At 33.7% G+C, this 19,826-nt stretch overlaps 2 protein-coding genes across 2 annotated transcripts in view; one reads left to right on the top strand and one right to left on the bottom strand.

The window, feature by feature from the left end:
• Positions 1 to 1,142: 1,142 nt before the first annotated feature.
• On the bottom strand, positions 1,143 to 6,626 carry LOC129225636 (2-(3-amino-3-carboxypropyl)histidine synthase subunit 1-like). The gene is made up of 2 exons (XM_054860104.1): positions 5,756 to 6,626; positions 1,143 to 1,676 (listed from the first exon to the last, which is right to left on the bottom strand). The coding sequence occupies exons 1-2, from the start codon at positions 6,505 to 6,507 to the stop codon at positions 1,166 to 1,168; spliced, it is 1,263 nt and encodes a 420-aa protein (XP_054716079.1). The 5' UTR covers positions 6,508 to 6,626; the 3' UTR covers positions 1,143 to 1,165.
• A 501-nt stretch (positions 6,627 to 7,127) lies between these two features.
• The window catches only part of LOC129226049 (nuclear pore complex protein Nup85-like), a 91,295-nt gene continuing 78,596 nt past the window's right edge, over positions 7,128 to 19,826 (top strand). Inside the window, exons 1-5 of the mRNA XM_054860628.1 lie at positions 7,128 to 7,259; positions 7,434 to 7,524; positions 7,594 to 7,683; positions 11,037 to 11,097; positions 11,177 to 11,247. Of these exons, the coding sequence (XP_054716603.1) occupies positions 7,218 to 7,259; positions 7,434 to 7,524; positions 7,594 to 7,683; positions 11,037 to 11,097; positions 11,177 to 11,247 (355 nt within the window). The 5' untranslated portion in view covers positions 7,128 to 7,217. The remainder of the gene's footprint in view (positions 7,260 to 7,433; positions 7,525 to 7,593; positions 7,684 to 11,036; positions 11,098 to 11,176; positions 11,248 to 19,826) is intronic.

Below are 19,826 nucleotides of genomic sequence, written 5' to 3'. Positions count from 1 at the left end.
TCTATTGATAATTCATTTTTTTTTACAAACAACATTGTAAACTGAACTGTGTAATTTTTATTGCTGTCTATGCATGTCACCTAAACTGAGTGCACATGTTGTAGGCTCGTCATCTTTGAAATAAACATTGCAACTTTGTAGAAAACTTGCACACATACCTATCTCAGACAGATAAAATATTTGGATTTTATGTAAAAGCTGTTTTGGATTCACAACTTTTAAGACGTTTTGTAAACTTTTTATTCTTGCTACCAGCCCATAATATTTTGAAATAAATATAAGCATAAGAACTAAATTAAAATGATTTTTGAGGCTTTTTCCTTCACGTTAAGATAGATACCTATAGTAATACATAGCAGAGGCGGGTACAGAAATTTTTGCAGGGGGCATAGGAGAGGAAAAGTGCCCCAACCCCATACAATTTCTTAAAAGTGGTCATGAGGTTCTTTAAAAAAGTTTTCCATGATCCCTTAAAGTCAATCAATGTACTTTGAAGCTGTGTAGCCAAAATAGTGCAACACTGGGACGTGCGTAATAGATTCTTGAGAAAGTCTGCAGACTATTAGTTTGGGGTGAAAAAAAAATCCTTCTAAAGAAAAAAAAATCTTAAATTTCAGCAAGAAAAGATTTGAACTGTTATGAGCTATAATCCGCAAGTATTATTGTACTTATATTTTTTTAAGTTTGCCATTTTATTTTTAAGCATTTCTCAGTTCTCATTTAGATTTTACGATTAATCTGTTAGATTATATTGCTGACTGTTTTTGAGATTTTCAATCTGCCTCACAGACTGATGAAAGAAATTTTGCTGTTGGGCTTTGAAGTACAGAAATATTGTAGACTAATTTACTAAGAATGTGGGCAAAAAATATCTCTCTCAATATGAAAGTATATTAAACCCATTAAGTATATTACATATAGGTGAACTAAGCAGTAAGTTACCGTCCCAAAGCCAGGGCTGAGGCAGAAGTACATGCAATACACCAACAGCCCCATTACCCCATCCAGAAAGTATCCAGGTTTCCTATTTAATCCTATCCAGGGGGGATAACTAGGGTGTCAGTATATTGCATTAGTTGATTGTGAAACAAATAGAATTGTAGAAACAAAGATTTTACATTAAATACTTTATTTTCAGCTGATATACATATATATAAAAAAATAATTAGTTTTTACTTTCATTGGAGCAGACACAGTTTTGGCAACTACCACAAGATATTTTTTTCGAGTCAATTTCTACAGCTTGATGATTTGGGGTCCAGTTTCCTAAACTCTGGGAGGCATAGAAATCCATGGGATATTTTTCTTGCCATTCTATTTCTTTCATTGCTGCAGCAAATTCGTATGGTGAAAGAAGAGGTTTACCAAAAGCATAACCCCAATCAATTGACAATCTTGGGCATGCTACTTGAATCCAAGCATCAACATCTGAGAATAAATTTAATTTTTGAGGAAATATTTCGGATAGTAATACTATAATGTGCTTTTTCTTATTCTTTTTAAGAATAGACATAATATTTTCCATAACTTTTGGGCTACCCTGTCGTCCCAAAGTTCCTAATATGAGTCCAAATTTTTCAGCTGTTGCAATATGTTGTATGCTCTCCTTCCGAATTGAAGTCATTTTGTGATAATCATAGAATTCCTGTGTAATGGTTTTATCATATGGATTATACCTGAAAAAAATATGAAAATTAATAAATAAACAACGTTTTAAATATTATTCAAATAAAAAAGAACTACAGAACAGTTATTAATTTATTTTACCGGATAAACATCTGTACACACTGTACAGACACTTTAAACTAATTCTAGGGATAATAGAATTAGTTAAAGTGTCTGTAGAAATATAAGTTTAAGGTGCATTCTTAAAATTTTAATAAGCAGCTTAGCAACCAAGTATGTTAAATGTTTTCAATGTTTCACAATAATAATCTAGTGCTTAGTTATGTCCTTATTAATTTTCCTTCTCTGATCTCCATAACAAAAGAAAGCCAATTCAGTTTTGTTGACTATTGAGTACAAAAAAAAAAGTCAAAAAAACTAAAAAAAAACAAGTTTTTGTTGCAACATAAACGAAAAAGTAAAAAATCATCTTTGATGTTAAGTATGATAAAATAATTATTTTTGCAAGGACAACAAATGAAAAAATTTTAAGGCAACTGATATGAAGCCCTCCATGCTTTTTTTACCTTAAAGTTAATTGTTTGATCAATTATTTTAATCAAAGATTAATTTTTACTTTTTAGTTCATATTGCTACAAAAGCTTTTTTGTTTTTTGGCTTTTCTTAACGATTATTTATTTTTACAGAAAAATATTAACTTCAGTATTATTCAAAATTTGCTATATTTATGAAATCCCCCCCCCCCCCGAAAAAAAAACAAAAGATTAAAGGGCTCGGGTTACATATGAAACAGGGATCTCTTGAACTCCAAAAAGAGTAATGATACTCTTTAAGGTGTAACAGTTGAGCTTTAAAAACGTTCAACTGCTCTGATAAATATTCTGCCCAATAATTGTCTAAGCCAGCTAATCCATACCAGCCATCAATGAATTGTGTGTGGAAATCATATTTATCTTAATACATAAATTTCTTCTGTGCGGACATTTGTAACCATAAGGCTTTTAAATGGCAGGACCGATTTTGATCAAATTTTTTTGTGTAATTAAGTTAAGACTAGCCTCTAGCATGGTTTATTAGAAGCGTGATGGATCGAATCAGAAACGTTTTTGTTAATTTATTAATTTAAACATTGGATGGTTATATCTCCCAAATGATTAATATTTATTTTAACCTATTGTTCAGCCAGAACTAAAATAAATATTTAACGAGTTGCAAAAGGACCATAAGAAAGTCGGCTCTGCTTTTTGTAATGAAATTTCCTACTGTGATATGTCAACTGAGAATAGATAAAATGTAGAGAAAGAGGGTGAAGCCTTCATTTCTCTTAAAAGCAACGATTTTATTTCCCATGATATATCTTAAAGTAAAGTACTAGAAGGTTCACGCAAAACGTGTGTTCTGTCGTCATAGTTGAACCATGTGACCAAATCAGTGCTTTAGTTTTCCTAACCAAAGGATCAGAAAGTACCGTACCTAGCAACATTTGTTTCTCGGCTCAAATCCATCTGAGTTTTGGCACATATGTCCAGAATACTTTAAGGATTATCAAACTAATCTGCACATTATTAAAGGAAAAGATGATGGAGTTTAAAGACAAAACAAATTTTATTTTTGTCCAGAAAAGGTACAACAGGGTAATTCGGAACACAAAAGTTCAGTGCAGTTCAGAATCTGTGCAGAATCTTTATCTTCGGTGGAAAGAACAAATTAGGCAATATATGAAATTTTGAAAGTTTCTGTTCAAAAGATCGGACCATTAATCAGTCAGAATTGGCTTCGCTCCCTGATCGGCTGGATTACAATAACGTGGTGGCTTGCCAACTTTGACTATAAACAATAGAGTTGCATGATCGTTTTTTTACGTTATAAAGCTATTGTTAATGTAATTCATTGTATTTTTGTTTGTTTGGTAATATACTTCAATTTGCAAAGCATTGTTTTTTGTTTTTAAAGAGGTTTTAGTCATTTTAGTTGAAGAATGTTTATTTTACATCAGGAGGGGGGGGGGTGAGTGATTTTTGCTTATGTTTTTACTTTTATCATTTTTTTTAAATGCTATCCTTTCGATTGTTTTATTCTTTTTGATATGGAGGATGTTGCAGCAGGATTTCCCATTTGTTCTAGATGAGTAGTTAGTTTTTTACACTTAATATCTGAGGACGCTTTTTATCCTTTGAGTATATGGCTGAAGGAACAAGTCATCAAGTACAGGAGAAAAAATAGTTCAGTGGGCATTAGATAAATCAAGTTGTAATAAATATACACATTCTGACACCAAGCAGCTTAAAACATTTTTTTACTTATTTTTTTCATCAAAACGGTTCAAACACTTGATTGTTTATTGAAATTTTTTAACTTTTCAATTTACAAAGTTTGAACAGAACAACGTCTGTCGGGTCCTCTAGTATTACTTTAAAAATTTGAGATACATTTTAATAAAAGCATTGTTCAACAATGACTTAGGATCAACAATAAATTTTCAATTGAAGGCTTACATACATTTTTGCATTAACTTATAACTCATGTTCTAATTTCCTTGGCATATTGGAACAAATTTTATCTGATGCAGAAAAATCGGGGGCCTTTATTCATATTTAACCTTAATGAGCATTTTTTGCCCTCATATCAAGGGTTTACGCAAAATACTTATTAAAATTTAATGAACTAATAATTATTAGTTATTTAATGAGTTTGATTATAGAATATTGCATTGTCTAAGGTCTCATTTTCAAAAGAATACGATCTCAAGAAGGGTGAAATTTGAGTTGCAAGACTCCGTTACAAGATATATACACACAGACACAGGTGAAGCTAAAAAAAAGCGTGTTAGTAAAAAAAGTTTTATGCTGTTTGTTCATTCTTTACACCATTATCAGAACAAGTTCATTTTCACAGTTGTCAGGCAAGCTCTTTGAATATTAACCCCATCAGAATTTTAGGAAGAAAATTAAATGAAATAAAAGTTTGGAAACTAAAATGATTGAAAATAAATTAAGTAATGCAAAACCAAAAATTAAATCAAAATGATGGTAAATGGGTGGGAGATAAAATCATCTTGCCTAACCTTGAAACTGTTCTAGGCAAAGAAGTACATCTTTAAATCCAAAGTTGTCAATCCAGAGGAGGGTCGGATTTAAGGAAGGGCAGGCGGGGCTACTGCCCCGGGGCCTCCACAACAAAAGGGCCCCCACAATAAAATTTTTACAAAATATCCTAACTTTCATAGGTTAGGGGATGTATTAACTATTAAAGTGCTGATTGAAAATATCGGGTATATGAATATATATCAAAATATTCGGATATATATCAAAGTATCTGATATTTTCGAACCCTGATTAGGGGCCTCCATACTTCCAAATCCAGCCCTGATCCAGAGGCAAGAAAATATTTGACTCGCAAAAAACCTCTCTTGCCTTGAAAAAATAGAGATTTTATGTCGAAATCTAAGTATCATACTTAAGTTTTTAATTGATATCTTTGCTAATTATTATCGAAGGATTATGTTAAATTGCCAAACATAAAGACGGAAAAATTAAGAGTGGATCAAGACCTGGTTTGATGGTCAGTTCACTGCCGTTTGGGAGAAGTAACTCGAATATAGATAGATACATACATAGATACGCTCAGTTTTTAATTTATAAGATGACATTTCTATGAAGTATAAGTAAGAAAAGCTTTTAAAATCCATTGTAACTTTTATGATGTTTAGCACATAATGTTTCAAGGAGAAGAAAAAGGAAATTTTCAAAATCAGTTATAGCGTTGTGAAAATTCATCAAAATCTAGGGTTAAGGGTGGTCAGCAAAACCACAAATGATGTCATACATTCAGGGAAGATGGGGCTTTGAAATTATGACAAGAGAGGGGGGGGGGGGAGAGTTTAACAAGGAGTGTAAAATCTAACATTTCAGTATAAGATTATTTTATATAACAATAAGTTTATGCAATATTGGGATAGGTGATAAGGGAGAACAAACATACGATGATATGTATGAAGTATGATATGTATTATCTTGAAAATAATGTGAGACATCTTTTATGGACAGGCCTCTAGGCTGTATAATAACAGTAGTTTTTAGTACATGTCAATTGATTTGCAAAAGAAGTTGTTACAAGAGTAAAATCTTACCGGAAAAATTTTAAATCAGGATTTGCAATCATCACAGATTCCAGATGAAAGCGTCCATCGCCAATGAAAATAACCGATTCAGCTGCCTTGATCTTAGGGGATGTACATCCCAATACTTCACCAGGTGATAGAGGTTTGCATTGGGGCATTTCTACCTTAAAACCCTTATTTTTTAGATCATTAGCAAGATGCTGAAGGGTTGCAACAAACTGAATAGTACTAAGCAGTGCCAATGAGGAATCGCTATTAAAGTTTTTTTCAACTGTTTCAATTGCATGTAGAGAATCAATTTTAATATCAACAAAAATATATAGCATGTTAATGTTGTTAGTAACATTAACAGGAATTAAACAACTATGTCCATAATGAATCAGTAAATCCGCATCCAATGCGCGTGCAGTAAAATCATCAATACAACAAGCACCGTAAGTAACATCCCCCATAATAATTACTTCTACACCAGTGAAATTTTCAAGTATGTCTGCAATAGTTAAGGAAAATATTAATAAACCTTCGGGAAACTGAAGTGCAACGCACTTAGAATTAGTTTTTTTTATCCTCCAGATGGTCTTTGGGATTTCAAAGTTATAATTTTGTGGCAAAACGCTTAGTGCATCAAGCAACTGAGGGTTTTCCGATATTTCAGCTGGAACTCCGGAAACTGATTTTCGCGTAGAGCGAAAAACTTTTCGATTGGGCTTAGCAGCTATTACAACTGGTGGTAAATTTGGGGTAGTTCCAATATCAGACATGGCGATAATTTTCCCCAATAAATAATGAAATCAGTATTTAATAGTTTATATTTCCGTGAATTCTATTTATATTTCTAACTACAGCTCGCAATTTCCATGTCACGGTTTGTTTGTTTACATCATAGCTACTCATGATGAGTTGAGAGTCGAGAACTTCGTGAGAAAAGAATTTTTTTACTGTTGAATGCTTCTAATTTTATGCATCCCGCGAAATTAGTTTAAATGTGATTCATTCCGTTCTTCAACATACCTATAAAAATTTCCTTTTACAGTTATCAATTTTATTTCATTAAATTTTCAACAAAAAGTTTTTAAGGCTCATCTAAACCGCAAACCTAATCTTTGTCAGTGCGCATGCTCTGATGTAGAGGTTGCCATGATTTAGCTTTTATCAGCTCTTTGGCAATTTTAAAAATAGCTTTCCTTAGTGAAAAACCATTGTTGTGCTTCACAATCACTATCTCTATGATTGTTCGAGAGGCAAAGTTTTTCATCAAACGTTCAATGTCTTAAAGAATGAATGCAGAAAAAATATTTTTTTGTCTAAAATGACCCGAAGAATCTAGTTCATTAAAAACATAAAAGATTTGGCATCAATCAAGGTAGCCAAGTCATTAAATCCAAAAGCAACCCTACAGAATCGTGTATGCGATTCATACTCTCAATAAGTCTGTCAAAATTCTGGCAATGAAATATCGCGTTTAATTTATATGGCGGCAAAACATTACGAAATGGAAGATATTTCAATTTTGGTAAGTATAAGAGTTATTCTTTTAATATTTAAAAATTGCAGAATGAATTTCATGAAATTACGACAACGCTTTATTTTCTCAGTGTAACGTAAACTTAATCGCTGATCTCATTTTTCAAATCGTCCTATGTTTACTTGCACATGGTTCAAGTATTATGCCTCAAATATTTTACAGAAAATTCCTGATAAAGCTCTTTCTCGTCGTGTTCACGCTGTCTTTTCACCTCGTAATGATTTCTTAGTGTATGGTGTTCCAGACTCATCAGGTAACTTCTACTTTACTTTTCTGTAGATTTTCCCTTTTTTGGCTGGTTCCTAATCTATTTTTATTTCAGGCGGATGCTGGCCCCAATTTCTTCATGAAGTCAGTACAAAAGCTGCTCTATACAATCAGTATGTACGTAAACTAGTCAATGAGTCTCATGGTAAGTGCCAACATTTGTAATCCTTGCATGATTCTATATTGATCAGGGTTGAATTTTTGATGTCAGAATCCTGTTTTTCATGTGACAAATGTCTAAAACTGTTGAAAACAACAAAATCTTCTCAAAAACAGTGGCGGAACCACAGGGGGAGGGGAAGATCGCCCCCTCCCCAAAAGGCTAGCAAATTCGAAAAATTTGCGGAAGACCACCAAACGAACAAACCTCCCTCCCCCCTGACTCCTTCACAAAAAGAAAAAAAAAACGACAACTGTATTTTTAATACTTCAATTGCAAAAAATTTTCAGGGGAGAGTTCCTGCACCCCCTCCTTCCAATGTCATCGAAGTTGATCAAAAACTTTGAATTTTTGTAGCTTTAATTACAAAAAAATCGCTGGGGAAGATTCCTTGAATTCCATTTCTTCACTTAATGTTATCAAAGTCTTCCTGCTAATACGTTTTTAAGACTCCAATTCCAAAAGACTTCCGTGGGAAGACTACAAAACCTCGCCTTTTCCTATCATGACAAAAGAGATTTTAAAAGCTGTTTTTGCATTTTTAATATCAATATATTTCAGAGGGAGAGTTTTGAACCTCATGCCTTGCCTAATGTCTTTAAAAAGTGTTTCCAATTGCGTTTTTGAATATTCAACATTGCAAAGTTGAGGGACAGCTCCTGACCCCATAAAAATGTTATAAAAGATGCCATACAACTGCTTTTTCAGGACCTCAATTTCGAAAAATTTCCGGAGATGAGCCCCTAAAGTCCTTTTTTCCTCACCTTTCAACATCATTCAAAGATCGTTTGAAACTGCATTCTTGGAACTTCTGTATCGAAACACTTTTGGGGAAAAGTTCTGAACCCCATGCCTTCTGTTACATCATAGGTGGCTTTCAATTGCGTTCCAAGGACTTCAATTCCGGAAAAAAATTCCAGGGTAAAGCCCCAAAAGCCCCTTGTCTTTAGCATCATTAAAAATCTCTAAAGGAGCTCTCTGGAGCTCTAATATCAATTTGCCGAGTACTTGGTACTCGGCCAAATTTTGATCAGATACTCGGTCAATACCGAGTAGCTGTAAAAAATTGAATATTGTTCAAAGCAGATTTTACAATTAATAAAAGAGTGCAAGCAATAATATACTGCAATCATTTACAATTCAAATTTAAAAGATAAATTCAAATTTTGAAAATAATGAAGTTTGTTATGCTTTAATGGAGTAAATCTTATATTTTAATGCCCCAAAGTTAATGAAACTTATTTATCAAAAATGGGGCAAAAAAGGTAAGTACAGAAAATATGAAATTTTCATATTATTAAATGGATTTTTGAAGCATAAAAATACCTTTTACTTAAAAAATGAAACAAACCTTAAAAGCACAAATGTGCAGGAACACTGCAGGCAGGTGTTTTGACATTACAAGGAATGCTTTTTTCATTGCACAGAATGTGAGCTTATGGATTTAAGACATCTGACAAAAGTCGGATTTTTTTACATTCATTAGCTCACATTTTATTTACTGAAAAAGATGTTCCTTGTAATGCAGAAACACGTGTCTGCAGTGCTCCTGCACATTTGTGGTTTTAACGTTGTTCCATTTCCTTTGAAAAATTATTTATGTTTAGCGGACTAGACATAGATAGATTGATATAATTTGTTTTAATTCCAACTTGATTAATCCTACCTTTTATGTATTTGTTTATTTTTAACTTAAAAAATAACTTATTTGTAAAGTTATTGACACAAGCAAAATCTTTTCAAGAATGCATAATTAACTTTTAGCTGGAATTTTGTTTTAAAAACTATTATTTGGACATGGAGATCTATACTACCGTGTGCGGGTAAACGGCAGTATCTGCAGAAATTAGTTTTCGAGATATTTGAAGAAATGTGCGGTGGATTCAATATTAACAATAGGAAAATGTTGGAATTAGACGTTTTTTTCGAGCCTTTTTTTTAGCAGAAACCAAATAAGCGAGCTTGTACAATAAAGATAACATGCAATAGATGACCAAAATGCAAAACGAAAAATTTGCATTTACTGCCCTTTACCTGCACACGGCAGTGTAGTACTATTCTAATGAGTTCAAAATTCGTCATGGTGTCTGTCGTGGTTCTTCTTAAAACATAATTGGAACTCGGTACTCGACCGAGTAGTGAAAGGCCAAGTACTCGGCTATTCGGTACGTCTCTAAATTTTAAAGTTTTTATTTAAATGATATGAGTAATTCCTATTTTACTATGACAGATTCATCCTTAATATCAGACTTTCTGGAAAAAAAGTTGCATTTTCAGATCAGGTTCAGCACTATGTGGTGATATTTAGTTTTGTTGACAGATAAGTTGAAAACCTAAGTTTAGTTGCAAGTAGTAAAAATGCCAACAAGAAATTTGTAATAACTGAAGAATTTCCTCTTTATAATTGATCCAAAATTTCACTAAATGGTATTGTTTTAAATTTCTTGTGCAAAGAAGGATCATTTGTCATTTCAGTAGAAGAGTCGTTTTATAATTGAATTCACATTGACAATAAAATGGCTTTTTAATCCACGATTGATATTTTCTCAGCAGAAAATACTCATTAGACACTTTGCTCAAACCTAAAAGTTACTAATTTGACCATTTTGAAAAAAAAAAAAAAAAAATTGCAAGTTTTGTGGAACCTTTGAGTGATCTCCATAGAACCCCGGGATTCCGCGGAACACATTTAAGAAGCGCTGATTCAGAGTATTTCCAAATTTAAATCCTTTATGTAGGGCCGTGTTGTCTAGGACAACTCGTTAGGTTATTAAAAAAAATGATCGTCAGAAATATTGAAGCGTTTCAGATTAAGATAAGGTGGGTTAACTACTGGTTTAAAAGTGAACATTTAGAAAGTCTTGACGATTTGAGCCTAACACCATTGTGCAGAAGGGTTACAAAAAAAAACCCTACATTTTCTTAATGTTCTTGAGAACGGTTGATTTTTTTTTTTTTTTTACTTTGAAGAAAAAATGTAAAAGTAACAGAAAAAAAAAGTTTGCCAATTTGTACAAACTGAAGTAGTAAAGATCATCTATCAAGTCGAATTTTTGGCTAGAGTGACTGGAACATTATTCTGTACCTTCTATATAAAAATCCAACACACTCCAGCGTTTGAATATGACAATTTTTCGTTTTGCATTTTCAAAAATTTGCTATGAGCTTGCATCACTTCTAAAACACCAAGTCTTTTGATGGGAGCATTTTTAGTGTTCACTTAGCACTCTCTCTAAATATCTGACATGGTTGAATTTTTTTTTCTTTAATGCTAAATATGTGCATACAATTAAGTTAACTGTTAAAGTATTAACATTTTTTTTTGTTTGTTTGTTTAGATGTGTTCTTGTCATTAAATTTGAGAATTCATGGATTACAGGATTCGAGAAAAAGCAATGAGTAAGTATTTTACTTAGCAGGAGACTCATTGTGCATTAAAAGTTTAGAAAGAATAGTTTTTAATATCAATTCATTTCAGGTTACTAAAAGTTAGTCAGAAATATCGCTCAGTTCTTTTGGCATGCTTGGAAGATTTGGATGCAGCTTTGGGTATGTTAATAAAAAAAAATTTTACGTTTCCCAAAGTTTTGTTAGTTCAATATTTCCTTGTGAGTCACATATTTGAAAAACGTTTTGTGTTTGAAAATGTTGATAAACAGGACTCTTGATATGTGGTCACCCTCAGCGACCAATACATTTCTGGTGACCATGTTTTCAGTTTGTTGACAGTGATTTTATGTTTTTTAAAATACTGTGCTGAACCACAAATTCAGCATGTTCACCTTGCGGTATTTTGGAACAAGAGCAAAAATGGCAGCGTACATCATTCTGGCACGCCCTTTTTATGCAAAATTGCTATGTTTGCTCAATCAATAGATAAATTAGCTTCCTTGCTTTCTCTTAGGGCTGGACATTATAGTAATTTCTACATCATGATGCATCGCCAACCTTACATCGCGATGTTGCGATGCATCACAATGCACTTTTTTTTTTTTTTTATGAGCTTTACATATAACTGCTTGTTTAAAATTTTCAAAATATTTTCAAGATGAAAAAAAAGTATAAATTATGACCGATTCTACGGTGTTGTCAATATAAATAAATAAATAGCATTGAAAGTGTAAGACATTTCTCTTGATTGCGTATAAGATGTAAGGAACATTTGGTTGTACTAACAAGGATAATTAAAAATTCTTTTATTTCCTAACTAAGAACGAAAAATCCGTCGTAAACATCTACTGTATTTTTTAATGATCTACTGGATTTTTTCCCAGTAGATGTTGGCAGGTATGGTTAAAGTCAGTATTTTAAAAATTGGTCAGCATTTACAGAATTTAGTCATTCAAGTCAGTTTTTATTTTTTGCAAAGTTACCAAATAATTAATTTAAAGATAATATTTACTGTCAATTTTGTTTCCATTTTCTGATAAACTAAAAAATGCTAAAAAAGCTATAGATTGCTAATATAACAGCCCAATTTTGCCAACCTTGTAGTCTGTTTTCCTTGGTAAAAGTATTTGCCATTCTTTATTGGATTAAGATGATCTAGTTTTATGGAAAACCTACCCCCCTCCCCCTTGATATTCTTTGAAACATTTTCCTGTTTCTGCCCAAAGCACAAGGTTAGATAAAAAAATTTTTGAGCAATAAGGTATAAATGGCAATTACATTTGTGTACAATATGAAGATGAGTAAAAACTTGAAATGTTTAAATTCCTATTTTAATTTGTTACCTTTAACTTTCTTCATAAGTTCTTGAAGTATAACTGAACTTACACCCTGTACCAAAAATTTAGACATAAACATAAAATACAATTCACAGTAAAAATATGGATGGTAGGATATTCAATTTCACATGTGATTACTAACAATAAACAGCATGTAAAGCACAAGGTAAGATTAATTCATTGAAAAAAAACATCATGCAAGGAAGCCCACCTGGGGGCATAATGCAGATTGCACCACTAAATTTTTTTTTTTTGGGGGGGGGGGGTGTTTTGTGGAGCATTTATCTTTTTTTGGGGGGAGAGGTCTTTTTTGATATTTAGAGGGGTGCGTCTTTGATCTTAGGGGGGTGGGTACCCCTGCATTATGTGTTGAATTTATTTAGAAAGACAGAAATAGGGTATCCCATAATTATGACACTTTTTAGCATAGGCAAGTGGTGCACCAAAAAAGTAGGCGGTCAGAAGTGAGGGGTGTTAGGGGGTGGCACCCCTGAAGCTGATTTTTTTTTTTTGTAAAATTAGGCTTTGTTTTTAGATAGTAGTGAAACTTAGTAGTAAGATTTTAATCACTCTACTATCTACTTTAGATAGTAGAGTGATAAAGTACTTCTAAAAGTATGGAATGTGGCCTCAAAATCAGGACTGTAACCAAAATCAAACCATAAACTTCTCCCTTCCAATTCAAAGTTGCATTCTTATGAATTAGCATGGGAAAAGTCCATTTATTTTTACTTTTTAATCTTTATTTCTCTGAAAAAAATCAAACCACTCGGTAAAAAGTCACTTTTCAATCTATTGCTAATTTTTAACTCTCAAAAGTGGGGGGGGGGGGCGGTTGCCTCCCTTGCCCTCCCGTACAAGCTGCTTATGCTTTTCAATTTATAAGTTATATTTAAGTTGAGAAACACAAGTTACAAATGTTAATATGAATTTGATTCTGTTACCCTTAATTACTTCAAACACGTGGTTTTCCGTCGAAAGTATCAAGTTTTGCAGTACGCAAGTTTCTGCATTTGTTGGGGACTTCGTTATGGTTCCATGCTTGGTCTATCGCTCCTTTAAGGTCCTTCTTCAAAAAAATATTGGTTTCAGTTTTCATATAAATTTTTTGTTAGATGTTCCCACACATTTTCCATTGTTTTTTTGCAACTAAACCATTGAACTAAGATGAACTAAAGGATAGGCAGTCCATGACATTAATACTACAATTTTTGTTGGGTTAGGCACATGAGTAGGTGCTTTGTCTTTCTGAAATACCCATTGTGGTACTCCCAGCAAATCCTGCATCAGAATGAAATGATCCTCTAATATTTGCTGATAGTCATGGTAGTTCATTTTCTTGCTAGAAATTGCCAAAAAAATGCTTGTCTATTGATTCCAAAAGCATCTGAAGTCATTACTTATCCTTCATCTTGTCTGTCTACAAAAAAAGAAAAAAAAAAAAAAAAAAAAAAAAAAAAATTTGTTTTCTTCATAAATCATGCCAGTAAAATTTTTTTTCATTGGGTCCATCTAAGTTACACTTTTTCTGGTACAGATGTGATATACCCCCCCCCCCATTTGCCAACATCCGATTTTTTGCACAAAATTGAAATATTTTTCTCGCCAATGAGGCAATAATTTTTTAAGCATGGCATCCCTGGCGAAACTAACCTGTGTTTGGTAACCCGAAGGCAATCTTAGATCTGTTCAAACTTGTTTACTTGGGTTGTTTACTCGGTTTCACGCAGGAGAGATATGTGTTGTTCCATGCAATATACCTCACAGGAAAGCTTATTTTGTGTTAGTTTAAATTCAGTCAATGTTTTTTGAAGTAAAAACATTAGAAAATGCCAGTTTCTTCAAACTTGAACGTTAATTAAAAGTTAACTCCAACGTGGTGTGTATCTGTAACGTGCCATTGTCATATGATGTATTGTTTTAGACTGAGTGTGAGGAATTATACCATAAAAAGGTAAGCTCTTTATTTTAGAGTTCAAAAAAAAAAAGAAAACTCTCACTTTCGAAATTCTTTGTTTTTACAAATCCTTGAGGGGTTCTTGTGGTTTTTTACTTTGTTTTTACTGTATGTAAATTAATTTTACAAAAATAGTATGGTTATTTTGTTCTAAAAGTTAATTCTTATCGATGTCACGAATTATTTAGACATTCTATTAACGTGCCTCCTTTAGGTACTGAATTTCTGAAAGTAAGTTGACTCCAGCATTTTATAAAAATATAAAGGTGTTATTTTATGTAAAATATAAAATAGGTATTTTGAAAGCATGTCTGGATAGCAAATAAATGTATGGTATTTTTGTATTGTTTATGTTTAGGATGTTCTGTTGAGACATTTCTACTTTTCATACATCGAAATTTGAGTAACTAAGCACTTTTTTGGCTGAAATAGTTATAGATTTTGGGGATGTTTTCTGCTTTAAACATCGCAATTTGAATCGCTTTGCTCTTTTTTAGCAGAGTATGAGAAAAGTTTTTGTTTGATGAAATGCATGTTGGAAAATAGCTTTTATTTCTATTGGTACATATTTCATTGGTGAGCTGATGTAGTAATTTGTCAATTTAAGCATTTTAAATACTTTCTAGTAATTGTTCTTTGTGTACAAAAACTTTCTAGTTTCTGGTATTTTTGAAGCGTATATTCGTGATGTTTTTTCTTGTGGTTTTATGTTGTTTTTATATATATTGTGTTCTGAAGTGCTTTGATCATGTTTTTTGATCTGATTTTTTCCTGTTGGCGCTAAAAAAGCATTGCTAAGAACGATGTATGACATATGTCGTCATACATCGTTTTCTTGGCGCCAACCGGAAAAGGTCGCCAAGGGTGGGGTATATCACATTAGTTCCTTTTTTCTCAGTACTAAATATTGTTAACAGCCATTTGTCACCATAAGACGTCATTTTTTTTTGCTTCGTCTAAATGTAGGGTTTGTTGTGGTATTGGATTTAATTGACAAACGTTTTTGGCGATTTGTAACAAGAAAATGAGCTTTCACAACTGTTAGTGAGTATTAGAGGACCATCTTATTTCATACCGAATTTGCTGGGTGAAGCAAACTGTATTTCAGCAAGACAAAACGCCTACTGGTGCATCCAACTCAGAACAAATCTGTAGTTCAACTTCATAAATATCAATGTCATGGAATGGCCGTTGCTTAGTCCAAACTTAAATCCAATGTAAAATGTGTGGATACATCGGGCACCAAAATTATATGAAACTCGAAGCCAATATTTTTCGACTCAGGAATAACTTGATACATACGATGGAAAACCATGTGTCTGAAGTAAGTAGAGGTAATGGAAACACAATTTCATATTTACACTTGTATGTTTCTCAAACCAAAATATTATTCATAAATTAAAAAGTGTCTGTAATTATGGGACACCCAGTTTTCTAATTTTCTTAGTAAATTCAACACATGGTGCTTTCCCGAGTAGCATCAACACATCGGCCGATGATCGGCCGTTCATCGAAATCCGATCAAACTTTGATCGGTCGATGATCGGCCGATCATCGGATTCCGATGAGTTTTCATCGGAAATTGCTCCAATATGTCTCATCGGCAATAGTAGAATCCGATCATCGGAATCCGATGAATTTTGCTCCCTATACCGATGAGATTTGGAGCAATATACGAGCAGTGCTGTTCCGAGGCGATGAATTTTGGATGAAAATAGGATGAGATTTGGAGCAATATACGAGCAGTGTCGTTCCGAGGCGATGAATTTAGGATGAAAATACGATGCGAAGTAGTAACAACTACGATATAGGGACAAGCAGGAGGAAAAAAAAATAAAAGTGGGAAGAAAACTTTCAGGGGGGGTATTTTCGGATGACGTCATTTGGAACAATTACTTAATATATATTATATTATCTTTTTAATAACGTGTTCAATGAATTTCTAATTTAACGTAAGTTCAATCTTAGTCGCTCTAGCCGGGAATCGAACCCTAGACCTCTGGAATACGAGATTCATATGCTAACCACTACACAAGTTATGCTCTCTCCAAGGTGGAAAATAATGTATTAAATCGAAAATCATTTGTGGCGCCATCTATCGGGTGGCAAGGCTATGACAGATTTCTGAACGGAAAGTGAGAATTTTATTCAAAGAATATACTTACGGCGCCAGCTAGTGAAGAGTCGGAGTCGATCATTTTGTCCGCAAACCGAGTCGGACTCGGTAATTTTGGGAGTCAAATTGAACGGAGTGGAATTGTTTTGGAGATAGAGAGAAATCATTCAAGAGCCGGAGTCTCATTTTGTTCGCAATTCCAGTGAGGTAATCGGCGTTGGAACCGTGGAGTTAAAGTTGAACTGATTTTGCAGCAAATTGGAGTAAACCCTTCCAAAATCCAGGAGTCGGATTCGGAGTCAAAGTCTCAGTCATTTTTCCTCCGATTCTCAACCCTAAATGTTGATCCGTATAGCCTTACGTTTGATAAATAGTCGGATATTCAAATAATAAAACTTATCCTATTTTAACAGTTGGGAGATTTCCAAAAATTTTAGATTGGGATAATTTTTATCGGAAAATTTAAACGACCTACTTTTTTTAAGATGAAATGTAACTCGGCAAATTTTCATCGGAAAATTTGATCGTTACGATCTCTTTTTCCGATGAAATGTAGCTCGGCAAATTTTCATCGGAAAATTTGATCGTTAAGATCTCTTTTCCCGATGAAATTTAGCTCAGCAAATTTTCATCGGAAAATTTGATTGTTACGATTTCGTTTTTCGATGAAATTTCGCTCGGAAAATTTTCATCGGTAAATTTGATCGTTACGATCTCTTTTTCCGATGAAATGCAGCTCCGCAAATTTTCATCGGAAAATTTGATCGTTACGATCTCTTTTTCCGATGAAATGCAGCTCGACAAATTTTCATCGGAAAATTTGATCGTTACGATCTCTTTTTCCGATGAAATGCAGCTCGGCAAATTTTCATCGGAAAATTTGATCGTAACGATATAGTTTTCCGATAAAAAACAGCTCATCGAAAACCGTTCTCGGATTCTGATCGCAACGATATCAGCGTGCAATACGCGATGAGTTTAGGAGGAGTCGATGATCGACCGAGCAAAATCCGATGAGTTAATGCTACCTGGGTTAAAATTAAATTACCCTAACTTGTGTTTCATGTACTGGTTATCATTAAACGCACGTGCGTAGCCTACGAGAATCTGTGCTGTTGCTTGAAGAGCCTGTTATTTTCCCTTCGAAAACGAGGGACAGGGGCAGGGAATTTCGCCCCTAGATGGCGCTCATAGCGAGGCCAACAAAGCTCTCTGACAGGTAAACACAATGTGTTTTGGACTGTCAAACTTATTAGATATCTTGCTATAATATGCGTACTTTTTCAAATTTTCAACTTGCAAGCATCTAAGGCAACCCAGGTTAATCTCTCTTAACACCTGGAAATGAAAAATATTATCCTTTGAGTCACAATAGCGCGAGGAAAACAAGCCTCGAAAATGAGATAAGTTCCGGTCTGAGAATTAAAGTAATAATTTCAAACACAAAGAATGTACTTGTTTTTCGTAAATTTTTGTTAAAAACTTCTTTTACTCTTCTCGGTGTATTTACCAGATAATATTTTGTTTTTGCCAACTGTATTTTTATACTTTTAATACGATTTTTTTTTTGTTGTTTCATTGGATGCTAAAACCTAACTTTCTGAAAGCAGTTTTCTTTAAACATATGACATCCAGGGGTTCCCCCCCCCCTAAGCTCACTAACAAAAATCACCCCCTCCCCCAAAAAAAAATATTCTCGACTCTTTTTCCTTTCGTATTTTTGCTCCTTTTTTAAAAATAAATTTGTTTTTTTTTTTTAAATATTTTATGATTATTTATTTTTAATTAATATTATTATTTTATTAGAAAAGTTCTGTGCTACGCAAACGACATACACAGACAGACAAACTAACTAAATAAAAAAAGTATAAACAGTTTTAAAAAAATAATTTAAATCAAAAATAAATAAATTAAAACAAAAAAATTTTAAACTTTTGATTCCCCCCGTCCCCATTTAGATGGCATTTTCTTACAATTGTGAGATTCAACAAAATGAGATTTAAAAAAAAGCTTTTTTACCCCCCGCCCAGAAATTGTTGACGGTACAGGCTACGTTATGACCCCCCCCCCCCCTGTGATCAATCCTTACATATAGAGCAATCCGAAGAAGCATGATTGTAAGACTGTTATAAAAAATATGTATAACCTTTAGAGAATTAATTTCAATGTGAAATTAAACAGGCAGTTGGGGGGGGGGGGGTCCTTGTGCAGACAGTGCTGAAATTTTTAGGAGGTAGTTTAAGAATTTTATTTGATCTCATGGCACATGATTTAATCTCATTAACTGTCTTAACCCAGACTCCTCCCGCCCCGCTTTGAGTTTCGCTGTCTGCTTTGTTCCACACTGAAATGAATTCTCACAAGGTCATGCATCTTTTTATCAGAGCCATAAAATACAAGCTTTTGCTTATGATTTTTCAGATAGTTATGTCTGGGTGCCAATGAGGAGAGGGGGTAGGTGTAGCACCGAGAACATTGAAAATTTCAGGGGGGAGGGCAATTGAAGAAGGTTTTCGATCTCGTTTCATGCAGTTCCCCTTTTGGAGATGGAGGGAACTCCGTGCAATGGTAAGGGTGCGTCATCGTTCTTGGGTGGATGGGCAACGTATCGCCCCTTCGAAAGCTAAGGAGCGCCCTCCAATGACAAGACTCCTCAAAATGAAATTTAAAAAAACTCTAAAATTACCCCCTATCAATTTTAGTGAAACAAACTACCCTTGTACCCCCGTTTGCACTCAAACGAGAAATATCCCCCCCCTTAGGATGAAGGCACGCACCTTCAAATGCAAAAAGTACGCCCCGTTAATGAGACTCCCTCCCCCCTCCCAAATACGATTTTAAAATCTCCTAAAATCCCCTCCTCCCTTTTTATATCAATGGCGCAGTCTCTGCCAGGAGTCCCCATTCTCCACGATTCCTATTTTCTTTCCACACAGAAATGAACTCTCTCTAGGTCATGCGTATTTTTATCAGAGCCATAAAATACAAGCACTTGCTTATGCCTTTTCAGATAGTCATTTAAAAAAAAAAAAAAACCCTCCAGAAAGTATTTTGATCAAAAAAAAAAAGAAAACCTTCCAGGATATTTCTGGCTGCGCTAGTGCCAAAGTTCAAAGATAAATGTAAGGGAAAAAATGAAAAATCCAAATTTTGGTCGATTTTTCTCATTTTAAGACTCGGTTGTAGCCTTAAACAATTTTTATTTTGGATGGGGAGGGGGGGCAGCTGCCCTCCCTTGCCTTACCCCTTCCAGCTGCGCCCATGATGACCAATAAAATGAAGTTCCGAAACTTATATTGACTTTGAACTGCAATTCATTCTCCTGCTA

This window comes from Uloborus diversus, chromosome 7, assembly GCF_026930045.1.
Source record: "Uloborus diversus isolate 005 chromosome 7, Udiv.v.3.1, whole genome shotgun sequence".
NCBI classification, from domain to species: Eukaryota; Metazoa; Arthropoda; class Arachnida; order Araneae; family Uloboridae; genus Uloborus; species Uloborus diversus.
Note: the sequence above shows the minus strand (reverse complement) of the source record. Positions and strands in the feature narration are given on the sequence as shown.

Bases quoted from the DNA above. Each gene is read 5' to 3' on its own strand.
- LOC129225636 (XM_054860104.1), bottom strand. From the start codon at position 6,507: ATGTCTGATATTGGAACTACCCCAAATTTACCACCAGTTGTAATAGCT. The intron at 1,677-5,755 runs GTAAGATTTTAC...TATTTTTTTCAG, and splicing joins CCTGATTTAAAATTTTTCCG to GTATAATCCATATGATAAAA.